This window comes from Cynara cardunculus (genome assembly GCF_001531365.2).
Source record: "Cynara cardunculus var. scolymus isolate 2C chromosome LG 12, CcrdV1, whole genome shotgun sequence".
Lineage (NCBI taxonomy): Eukaryota > Viridiplantae > Streptophyta > Magnoliopsida > Asterales > Asteraceae > Cynara > Cynara cardunculus.
The window spans coordinates 15120882-15133443 of NC_037539.1; the positions used below are offsets into that span (position 1 = coordinate 15120882).

The window sequence follows — 12562 nt, forward strand, 5'->3', positions numbered from 1 at the left end:
GATTAAGTCATTGGACAATTTTTTAAAACAAATAAGTCATTGGACAATTTTTTGGAACATAAGTCCTTAGACATTTCAAAACATGTTAAATAACTCATTGGACTTTCTAAAACCTGTTAGATACATTCTTATGACCTATACAACTGGTTAATGTGGTAAAATAATGAAAAAAGTCCAAAAAAAAGCCAATGGACTTTCATATTTTGAACGATTAAGTCCCTAAACATTTTTTGAACCAAAGAAGTACTAAGATCTATAAAAATAAACAAATATACGAAAAAATTACTTACATTTACGAAAAAATACTTACATTTACAAAAATATTGATAAAATTTATTTTAATTAAAAACAAAATATATTCTCTCAGTGATTTTTCAACCTAAAAATATTTAAAAATAATTACTGATTAAATTTATTTTAATTAAAAATAAAATATATTCCGTTGGTGATTTTTCAAGTTAAGAAAATAGAAAATATTTTGATTAAATTACTGACGGATACGATAAAATTTAATTAAATACATAATTAATTAAAATTCATCGCTAGTGTTTATTGGTATATATACATGATTGATGATTAACTTGAATAATTTTTTTTAAATGTAAGTATTTTTTTTAAATGCAAGTATTTTTTTGTTATATTTGTTTCATTTTATATATGTAAGTATTTTTTTGGTTCAAAAAATGTTTAAGGACTTAATCGTTCAAAATATGAAAGTCTATTGGTTTTTTTTCCAGACTTTTTCATTATTTTACCACATTTAACCAGTTGTATAAATCATAAGAATGTATCTAATAGGTTTTAACAAATCCAATAAGTTATTTAACATGTTTTAAAATATCGAAGGACTTGTTTGTTCTAAAAAATTGTCCAATAACTTGATTATTCAAAACGCTAAAATTCATTGGATTTTTTCCGGACTTTTCCCTATATAATATAAGCTTCAATCTTGACATGGAATACTATATAGTTACTGGTTGCTTAAGTCAATAAATCACTTGAAAATGTAAATAAAGAAAACATAACTTTGTATTTTTCTTTTCTAAATCATAATTGTAGATATTATATCGGTTTCTGTTTTATTCTCTCCAGAAACTGGTTGTCATTCTTATGCTTTGCCAATATTTCTCTCTACGTAGATCTGAAAGTCTTATTAAGATTTATTGTTTCCTAACGCTTACTAAAATCAACAAAACTTAGTAAATCTAATTTCAGTGTTATGTATTATGAAGGTATAAACTTAAAATGTCGTATCAAAGTAATACTTACTTAACTTTTTATGATATATAAATTTAATTATAAAACATTGATTAAGATATTTGAAGTCCTATAAACCTAGCTAATTTTGTCGTAGTATTTATACACGAAAGTAATGGAATAAAACAGATACCAATGATTGGACCATCCCATACCCCTAGGACCTCAAAGTAGTTATGGTTTCAGCAAGATCCAAAACACACATCTAAAACTCTTTGGATGGTGTTATAAATTGCACAATATGTTACAATTCTACTAAATGCCACAGCGCGCGCACACACACACACACACTCTCTCTCTCTCTCTCTATATATATATATATGATATCAAAGATTTCTCGGATACATTTATAGAATCTCTCGAAGACATGCGAAATTTTTTGTAAAGATGAACTCAACCTGCAATTGGCAATTGGGACGGGACAATGACATATGATATATATATATATATAAACAACAACCTTATTACATGTGATAATACTTGTGAGGAGGCTTAGTGATGTAAGGCCAACTTGGCCCGCAACCAAGATCGCATCAAAAATCGTTCGCGTCTCTGATTTAGTATCACATGTGATGGAATAATAGTATCATATGTGATTGTTTATAGTAAAAAAAATATTTTCGCGTTCCGAAGTTCCCAAACTTTACATACCAATTATAATATAGATGAAAATCATATATGTTGAGAATTCACCCGAATTTCATGCAACACAATGGAGAAAAAAGTTATCTGAATTCATGGTTATTTCTAGAAATGAAAGAATCTTTATTTTCCTTGCAAGTGCATATTTTGGGTGAAAAATTGATTGTCATACATAAAACCACCAAAATCAGGACTATTTTGTATTTTGAGTATTCCCGAATGTTGTTCGTCATCTCCACCATTTTGAGAAGGAGATTATGCCCCCACCATTCAAGATAACTCAACCCTATTCGTCCCATCATTTCTCCACCATTCCCTTTCCCTCCCTGCAAACAAACATTAAACTTGAAAACCCCCCCAACAAAATTCCCCAATTTTATCAATAACATGACCTCTGGACTTGTTCTCACAACAACTCATCTACCCTTCAATTCTAATGCAGATAAGTTTCCCCAATTCTACGCGACTTGTTCGTCTCCAAGATTTCGAATTCTTTGTTCATCATCAGGTCCAGAGCTAACCCTACCCACTGGTAAATGGTAATCTTTGTCGTTGAATTAAATTGCGTAATTCTGTTGTACATGATAATGGGTTTTAAATGATTCTATGGAAATTGGAAAGAAGCGATTTTGATCCATAACAAACAAAATCCTTTGAAGTGTTTATGATGCGTCTTGCTTTTAGGTTTTAACTTTTAAGTTGTAATCTTAGCGGGTGTCATTTACTGCCTGTTGACCACCACTCACCGGGTAAGAGGGAGGGATGCGGTTTACCAATACTCTCTGACCCACAAATATGCTGATTCAATTAGTGTTAAGGGATTGTTTGTTTGCCTCTTAATAATTCCATTAAGAGACAACACTGAGATTAACTAAATTAATCTTGTTTGGAAAAATAAAATAAAAATGGTTCTAAAATCTTCAAAATAATTTTGTATTTGGGCCCCTCTCTCTCCCTTTACCATTCAGCGCCTAATTTCATTGTAAACAATTACCAAACAATTAAATTTTATTTTGCACTATATCATAAGAGTCTCTTAATCATTCTACACCAAATCATTCAGTAACTATCAAACAACCCCCAGACTACACTCTTGGTTATCTCTTACCCAATTTGAGTTGCCCCAGCAATCTCGCAGTGGCAAAGCGCGGGTGTAATCCTTATGTGTGAGGTCTCGGCTTTGAGCCTGGTCACCACCCTTTATGGTCTGTGATCTGCGTGACTTACCTCCCTTATGATGATTGTGGGAGAAGTAAAAGTCGGGGCACCTAGAGGGTAGCGTATACCCTTTTTTTAATTCAATTTGTGTTGGGTAAACGGCCTCGATTACTGAAAAATAAGACTTGATATGAACTCTCATATATGGGGATTATTGCCTCATATGGCTTATATGCAACCATTATAGGGACAATTGGAAATGATGGTTTGGTGACGGGTGGTGCCTACGATTTCAGTAAAGCAACAACTTCCGTTACACACAAGTTACTGTCGGCCCCGAAGCAAGTCACTCTAGTAAGGCATGGCTTAAGCACTTGGAATGATGAAAGCAGGGTTCAGGTTTGTTATCCTTCATCTTACCTTCAATCACAAAATAGGGAGATCTTATAACGGTGACGATCAATGATAAATTTAACTTGCATACCTTTACTATCGTAACATTTAGATTGATTCCGCTGATTATTATACGTTCAGGGAAGCTCAAACTCGTCCATCTTAACAGAAACTGGAATCATGCAAGCAGAAAGATGCAAGAAAGCTTTGGTAGACATACACTTTGATCAATGTTTCTCGAGTCCAATTTCACGAGCCAAGGTTCCTATGAAACTGTTGTTTTAAGTGAATTAATCACACATAATTGTATTCTAAAGATAACGTTGTTGCAGTCGACTGCTGAAATCATGTGGGCAGGGAGGGAAGAGTCCTTGATCTTTCTTGATACCCTGAAGGAAGCACATCTATTCTACCTTGAAGGCATGAAAAATAGTCTGCATATACATTTTCAGAACTATTTACTTGTTTCTGTATGAAAACTCTACATATTTGATATTATAAGGGGTCGTTTACGAATACAGATTGGTAAGCGTGCAGTCTGGGTACATATTGACTGAAATTGGTTGTTTACCAAGTGTTTTGTAGTAAGTGATTACTGATAATATACCCTTATAATCTTGTGGTGACTCGGTAAGTGAACTTAATAATGCTGATAGTCAGATCAGTCTTTAGGTAAACTAGCTGATGCTGACCGAGTCAGCACTCCTCTAAGTGTGGATCGAATTCAGATTAGATTAACTCATTATATGTCGAGTTTGGTATGCATTGTGTGAAATCGATTGTTTCATGTTCGATATTTTTAATCATAATAAACGAGTTTCAGTATTTGGAGACAGAGGACGCTAGGCGAATATATCCAAAGGAGTACACAAAGTGGAGAGGAGATCCGTCGAATTTCCATGTAAATGGCATCTATCCCATTCGGCAACTATGGGACACTGCAAGCATCGCTTGGAAGGAAATCTTGTTCACACCTGTAAGAAAAGCTATATCGTCATTTGCATTTGTCTATCATACTAATCTGTGACGGAAACAGTCACTCTACCCTTTAGGGTAGAGGTCAGATCTACGTACATTTTACCCTCCCTAGACCCCACCTCCGGGTGGGAAATATTGGGCTCGTTTGGTTCAGTTTACCTACATGTCACATGGAAGCCGTACCATTTGGGATTTGGGAGGTCATTTATCGTAGTGTTCTCATTTTCCGTAGCTTCAAACTAAAATAACCTATTTCCCCGTTGTGAAGTCCATGTCATCACCTTTATGTTTAGACATTACAGAAGGGTATTTTAGACATTTGATCATCAGTCAAACATATTTCTGAAAGTATGTGTTGCAATCTTCATTGGATGGAGATTATAACCGTTGTGGCTAACAAAAAGTCCGTTTTTTAGGGGGAGAATTTTCTTGTTGTGACCCACAAATCAATGTTACGGGCGCTAATTTGCGCTGCTCTTGGACTAAGCCCAGAGAGGTACGTATTCTTTTGAGCTTGGATCCCGAGTCATGGAAACTGTTGCTTTGCAAAAAGCTAAGAAGCCCTTGGGGTTCGTCCTCTAGGTCGTTAGTTTGAATCTCTTCAGGGCCACAACTGGGGAATGCTCTGGCTGTTATATTTAGGGCCACATGAGATTAATCGAGGTGTGCATAAGTTGGTCTGGACACCTACAGTTAAAAAAAAAACTCCGTGGTGCACTAGGGTCACCATGTTTTGCAATATCACGAAACCGAGTGTTTGTTTTGTGGTTTAGGTTTCGGGCGTTTGATGTGAATAATGGGGGAATATCGGTGTTTAAATTCAACAAGCAAGGGGAAGCCATGCTTCAGTCTTTGAACATGACGGCTCATATGTACACGGACCACACGTATCTTTATTGAACACGATCTTTTATATCTATGAATACGAGCTATAGATTGAAGCCATCAAGAAGAAGTGCTCGAGATACCGATGATTGTGCTTGTATCTAATCCTTATGAGATTCTAGTCGAGTCGAGTCGAGTCGAATGGGTAAATTGTTTAGGGCCCTTAAAATATAGGATCGAATTCATTTCATTCCTTGGTAATAAAACTATATCCACAAACCAACCGCACTTGTTATTATTGACGAATATGTTACAAGGTAAAAATGTTACAAACTGTTAAAACTCCAAATTGAAAAACAGCAGAAACCCTATATTTTACATATCACACGTCACACATCACACATCACACATCACACATCACATCCCTATTATAGTCGTATATTTGGGGCAAATAGTTGATTACCTTATAGAACGTTATTTTTGCACAGATGTCGTCCTTCTTGCACGCTAGCTATATTATTTGATTACTTACCATGCCAAGTTACTAAATTTGCGCAATCAAAACCCTTTGATGTAAATGCTTCCACGAGTTTAGGGACGAGCTTTGCGAGCATGATCTTGAAACCGGTAGAATTACCCTTCTGAGCTTCGAGCTCAACGGGTTGGCTACCAAACGCACACCCTATTGGAACCCCTTCGAGATAGGCCTTACAAGCCCTCAAGATATGCATGCAGCGTTCGCGGAAGTGCTCCTCCACGAGCGCCTCAAAATGCTGCATTATTTCGCCAACAATAAGCATTAGTCATAAAAAAAACATAGAATCGGCAGTTTTGACAAATTAGCTGATAAGTTTAATAAGCTAGCTTTTGGCTTGTAACTCCCCCAACCCAGAGCAATAGAGTGTCGCAATAATTTCTAATTCAATTTAAAATCATGGTGAAAGTTATTCGTCGTCTACAACTTTGAACTTATAAGATTCTCACAGATCTATTTTTATATCCAAGTGGGACGGGTTGTTACATGGCTAATAACCTAGTTGATAAACTAGTCATGTTTGGTAAAAACTAGCGTGTATGACAATGTAAAATAACCTAAAAGTACATGTTTCAAAATTAATTGGAAAAATATAAGCGCATAATTGGAAAAAAAAAAAAAAGGTCCAAGTTTATGGCTAACCAAACGGTTTTTTTAATAATCTCAAAAAATAAGCCAACTTTTGGTTGCCAAATACGGCAAAAGTAGAACAAAAACGATAGTTTGTACCTTAGGTGGCTTGCGAAGTATATATAGCATCGATTTACAGCTCATGAGAAACGCATTCTCATTGTAGCTACACGAATTCTTTTCCCCTTCGATACTTCCGACCTGCTGATCGTAGCCGGCTTCATTGAAATACGGCTTCTTGTTAAGGACCAAAGCCTGAAGAGAGAGCAGAACTTGAAGAATCGTGGACCCGTTAGGGTTCCACGTCTCGCTTCCGGTGCCTGTCCATGTGTTAAGAAGGCTAAGACACACCCTTCCCGACTCGTATAGATTTGGGTTGACTCGAAGCCCACCAGAGTTGTAATGCACCATCTGCATGACACCAAGCAACCACGTAAGACACAAAAATGCAAGCCATGAGCAACAAGACCCATCGAATTAAAACATGGTTCGGTTTTCTTAACGCATACTAGTGCTTTGTTAAGGAGCCACAGTGAATGGGTCATTGGCCCAACTGTACCTGCGTTACTGGTAGAGCCCAGCCTCCTGGGAGGTCAAAGGCCTCAAAATCACCACAGATGAGGAGGGTGAGTGAGTATTCATGGTATATAAATATTATGATTTAAAGAAATGAAGTTACCGGAGGCTCGTGAGGATATTCCGAAGGAAGGAAAATGTCGAAGAAGAAAATGGCATCGTGATACGGAGTTCCCGGTGCCCCAACCACCGCGGCCTGTATTAGATCCATCCGTTCTTCGAAGACACGAACATATATTGTTTCTGTCAAATTAGACATCAAGATTCAAAATTGCTACGAGAATTGATAGTGTCGTTATTACTTATGATCGAAGAAAATTTTGTAAATTTTAAATGCTAGAAATGTTCATGGTAAGCATCACTAGTGATGTGTAATACATACGTTAATGGTAAATTGCATGAAAATGCAACATACTTTGGTTGATTCCTGTTGGGTAATCGTACTTTCAAAACCTTCATTTTGGTACCTTGACAATTTAAACACTTTTAGATACCTGATTTACATGTGAAAATACGTATAAAAAGCAACGTATTTCATTCCTATTTTGTGTAACATATTTTGGTCTAAATGTTTGAGATATTATATCCGAGATACCAAAATGAACGGCGAAGTGTTTGCGACGATCTTTCTTCACATTTTGCAAAGAGACCGTTTGTGAGATTCGTATCCTACAAAAAACCGACAAGACGTCTCACCTGGAAGATCGTTCGCCAGAATGTTCCATTCTTGCTGAACTTTCTTTAGCCAACATTTCTTCACCTACGAGGAATCGTAAATAGAATTCAGGTTCGAATTCCATAGACAATTGTGAAAATATGTAGATCCCCATAATATTACTCTTTAAAAAAGCACTATAAATAGCATCGGTTAACAGGGAAACACAAGTCTTTTTCGAAGTTAAGCTCTCACCTGACTCGAAATCGAGCCCTTTCCAGGACTATCAATGAAATGGTGGTTCGAGCAGTCGTTGACCATATCAAATTGCCGAATTTCTTTCATAGTCTTGGTAGCCGATGAAACCGAAACACCCTTCGACTCTTCCGTTTCTTTGAATTCTGCCTCCGTGGATGTCTCTACGAACATCTGATCATCTTCCTCACTGTCAAAACCAGATACCGGACCGTTTCCAGGAACATGGTCTGAAGCAACAGGCAATGATGTGTATAGGGGAGATCCAAACAGACGTGTAGCGACATTGGATAAGAACCCGATAGCAGCTCGTGAGACATTAAAAGTAGTAGAATCATATATCGTCTTTAAGCAATCCTTCTCATCATCGTCGGAATCCGACAAATTCTGATTTGTATAACATAAAAGTCAAGTCTTTGTTGCCTATACGCTCGCTACCGAAATAAATGTCCATAACGAAAGAGGCACAGAGTTTCAGAAACGTCAAGTTATTACAATATTTAATTAACTAAATGATAATTTTATTTTTAACAATAAAGGGAGTAATAAATGTAGTTATCTCATGATTAAGGGTAGAACTGGAAAGTAGACAATTACTTTTGAAAGTGGACACTTATTTTGGGACAAACTAAAGTAGAAATGTGGACTCTTATTTTGGGACAGAGGGAGAAATCAATAGAGTAATTAACTCCTCCATCTCATAGTTAAGAGTGAAATCGAAAAGTATGCACTCATATTTGGGACAAACCAAAATAAAACTGTTGACACTTATTTTAGGACAGAAGGAGTATATCTATCAAACATAACAAAATTAAACCAAAGGAACTTGATATATCCACCCAAAGGTGGTGTACGGGAACGGTAAGATATAAGCAGACCTGACCTCTACCCAAAATATAGAGCGGTTGTTTCTGTGAAAGACCCCCGGCTTGTTATGTGTCCTCTCTAATATCTATTGAAACGACAAATGTTGTGAGTGTGCAAGAGGGAACGGGTTGGTTTTACCTTTTCTCTCGAGTCCGGTGTGTGGTTATCATGTTCCGACTTCTCTAGCTTTGGTTCGATATTGTCGTTATTGAGCAATGGTGTAGCCGATATGCCCTCAGATTTTTCCACTCGAAAAATCTCATGAGGAGCAACCTGTATGAGCATCGAATGTCCAATAAGAAACCAACCGAGCAAAAGCCAAACATACGGAGGAAAACCAAGAGTTATGTGTTGGCCAACAAACTAACCAGCTAAGTTAGCTGTTAGCTAATAAGATAGATGACAATGTAAAATGACCTAAAATGACATGTTAGCATATAGCCAACTATACAGAGGTTTTTCAATAAGCTACCTAATGGTTGTAAAACATGGCCTCAGAAGAAAATCCGCACCTTAGACGTAAAACCAGCAGCCCATTTCACTTCAACGACGCCGTTTTTGAAGCCAATCACGGTCCCAATGCGAGCTAGGTGACAATTGCTATAAAACTGTTCAGTATCTTCGAAATTCTGCCCTTTATGAAGCCTGAAAACTAGATCACCGTGACTATACGTATAGTCAGGGTGCTCGATCAATTCATACGCACTCACTGTTTCCTCCATATCTTCCCCTTCGGTTTCCGATTCCCACTTCACCTTCACGGTTTTTTCCTTCGACTCCACAACCTTCACGACGCCCCATTTGCGATCATTTTGATCATCACATGTTCCTTTCTCAAGAACCAACTGATGAGGCCAAAAATCATGAGCATCAAGTGTGTTAATCGGACCAAGAGAACTCGAATCTAACCCATATGATTCACTTCCATCTTGCCACAAAACATCAATTTTCGATCTTATCTTCGCAATCACAAAGATTTCTTGAAATTCCGGTGACTTACTTGATTGGTTATGGACACCCGAATGCCGAATCTTTGGTAGGGTGCACCAATCGCCAATCTGCCAATGCGAATGAGTGAAACACGAAATGGGAGTCAAGTCTTTCGAGCTTTGTAAAGATGGTGGCACCGGTTGGCTCTCTGAACCGAACAAAGCGCAGCCGAGCCAGGTCACGTAGACCAACCCCGCATCAATAGTGCATACGGTGCCTTCATCGTGTTTGACTTCCCGGGATCCACAGAACCATTGGGTTGACTTTGAGATGGTCGAGTTCGCGAGTTTGACTCGTTGTCCAGGATAGTAAGGGTAATCATCGACCATATCTGGAGATACCGGTACGAGCTTCTCCATGCCCGTTATTGTAAATTCACATCTCGTGCCATCGTCAAACAAGACGGTCACGAAATCCGTTATCTGGTCTGCTTTACCGACCCATGGACCAGAAACTACGTAATCACCCGTCGAGATCGAACGGATCCGTTGGAGTTCTTTGGAGTCGATATCATTTAATTTCTTCTCATTAAGGTTTTCCAAATCCACAACCATTTCGACGTTTGTTACCCGACCCATTTGGGAATATGGATCTTTCAACAAGCAAACAATGTCCCCATGGACATATTTTCGCTCAAACAAAAGAAAATCGTCGATTTTCCCGATGGTTTCTTGAAGATTCAAGAGAATACAGCTCGCTTGTCCACCGTACATAAACTCATCATCTTCTTGATCATCGGAGCTACTGCTCTCGCTGTAGCTATCGAAATCGCTTACAAACACATCCATCACTCCAATCCTTTAAAAGAGCATCAACCATTGATGGGATTAGACCGAAATTAAGATAACAAAAACAAGAGAATCAAAAAATATGGTTTGATTCAAAAAGGTACCTTGTGATATGGAAGTAACTGGTATGAGTAAGTGATAGTATCTTCCAAAGAAATTGGAGATAATTTGCCAAAGGAGATTTGCCCGATGCCCAGAAATGGGGATCAAAGTTTCCACCAGAAATTCTGGTATTGCCAAAGGAGATTTGCCCGATAGATATATATTCAAGAATCTATACGTATAGATAGCCAAATGACCCCAAAAGGAACTAAGTTCGATTGGAAGTCACAATATGTAAATTTGCCAAAGGAGATTTGCCCGGGGGTTAAATCGTTGATTTCAACCAAGTTCTGGTATCAAGTAGCTGAATGAATCAGCCGAAAAGAGATACACATAAAGGATAAAAAGAAGCAAGCACTAAAGGGAATCGAATTGCAGGTTATGCCATGGAGATTCGCAAGATGATCTACTCTCTAGCAGGAAAAAAGATCTCCATGATCCCTTAGCTTCTGTACCTGTTGAAAGAAAGATTTCAGACCAGTATTTCTTCATCAATGTAGCATAAATGTCTGGATTCACAGTTTCTACATGACTCTGTGTGTGTGTGTGTATATATGTATGTATGTATGTATGACTTTCTTCATCATCTAATTTAGAATATGAGGCAATTGTGTATATATGTATGTATGTATGACTTTCTTCATCATCTAATTTAGAATATGAGGCACTTGTGTCAGAATAATGGTGGGTTTCGTGTAACTCTAAGTGATTTTGACAATCCATTAATCAAACAACATAGAAAGATACGTAATTCACACAGAAATATCCTCTTTTCCTACTTTTGTATACGCAGAAAGCAAACAACAAAAGAAGAAGCAAAATTGAAGAAAGATAGCGTACCATTTGCAGCCAAGAACTATGATAGAGGAAACCATGAAATCCTAATTGCCCCCTTTAATCCTCTCTCTCTCTCTCTCTCTCTCTCACACACACACACACACACACACACACTGAAACAGACACAGGCACAGATTAAGCCAAATTTTGTATCTTGAAATTGTGCGTTACAGAGACACAAAGGAAATTGTATTTGTGGGGAGTTCAGAGAGGTAAGGTTCCTCTCCAAATCCCCTCTATCACGCCATGATCGAGCATATCAAACATTTTGGTTCTTCAGCTTCTGCTTCTCTCTCTAGAATGTAAACTTCTGCTTCTCTCTCTAAAATGTGTTGGTTGTTAAATTGAAAAGGATGGAAGTGAGATTCTGAATGGGGAAGAAGGGATATAAAGACAACAATTATCCGATTATAAGAAGAGAATATACCCTTCTTTCTTCCTTCTATTCTCCATCCAAATCCCAAACTATATCTTCCTTTTGCCTCTTCCTCTCTTTCATATCTTATAAACCGGTAATAAAGGTAAATTACCAGCTGCTTTTATTAAATACTTATTTCGGTAAGTGTTTATGGGTAAAATTTAATACTATTATTTATTTACTGGGTAAGATTTTAGTCAACCAAATCGACATCGTATATAACAATTTACCCAGTAAACGTTTATTGTGGTAAAAGTCGTCGCAATAAAAATTTGGAATATAACCTAAACAATCGATTATCAATTAAAATGAGTATGAAATAAGGAAAATAAAATTGGGTCATTAATCAAGGAAAACATTATCATACATTAAATATGAATAAGATGTTGAAGGATTACGTATCATCGTCAAAAGGAAGTGACTGAAAATAATATTTTTCAAGTATTAGTTATTATCGTAATGAAAGTTTTTTTTAGGGAAAAGTTTAGAAAAACCTAATATACTTTAGTGTTTGGAATGATTAAGTCATTGGACAATTTTTTGGAACAAATAAGTCATTGGACATTCCAAAACCTCTTAAATAACTTCTTGGACTTTTTAAAACCTGTTAGATACATCCTTATGATCTATACAACTTGTTAATGTGGTAAAATAAT

At 36.9% G+C, this 12562-nt stretch overlaps 2 protein-coding genes across 4 annotated transcripts; one reads left to right on the forward strand and one right to left on the reverse strand.

The window, feature by feature from the left end:
• The first annotated feature begins 2152 nt into the window (after positions 1-2152).
• Positions 2153-5534, forward strand: LOC112522632 (probable 2-carboxy-D-arabinitol-1-phosphatase). Of its 3 annotated transcripts, none has more exons than XM_025131885.1 (7): positions 2153-2431; positions 3305-3456; positions 3592-3711; positions 3783-3882; positions 4287-4426; positions 4845-4924; positions 5202-5534. In XM_025131885.1, the coding sequence occupies exons 1-7, from the start codon at positions 2287-2289 to the stop codon at positions 5326-5328; spliced, it is 864 nt and encodes a 287-aa protein (XP_024987653.1). In that variant the 5' UTR covers positions 2153-2286; the 3' UTR covers positions 5329-5534. The 3 variants fall into 3 exon arrangements, with proteins under 3 accessions (XP_024987653.1, XP_024987654.1, XP_024987655.1); XM_025131886.1 differs by having other exon boundaries at positions 3783-3870; XM_025131887.1 differs by having other exon boundaries at positions 2154-2407.
• LOC112522631 (probable ubiquitin-conjugating enzyme E2 24) lies at positions 5527-11581 on the reverse strand. The gene is made up of 9 exons (XM_025131883.1): positions 11492-11581; positions 10654-11106; positions 9284-10559; positions 8910-9044; positions 7905-8291; positions 7691-7754; positions 7098-7237; positions 6518-6829; positions 5527-6026 (listed from the first exon to the last, which is right to left on the reverse strand). Exons 3-9 carry the CDS (start codon positions 10547-10549, stop codon positions 5778-5780), a joined length of 2553 nt encoding a protein of 850 aa, XP_024987651.1. The 5' UTR covers positions 10550-10559; positions 10654-11106; positions 11492-11581; the 3' UTR covers positions 5527-5777.
• Between the last annotated feature and the right edge of the window lie 981 nt (positions 11582-12562).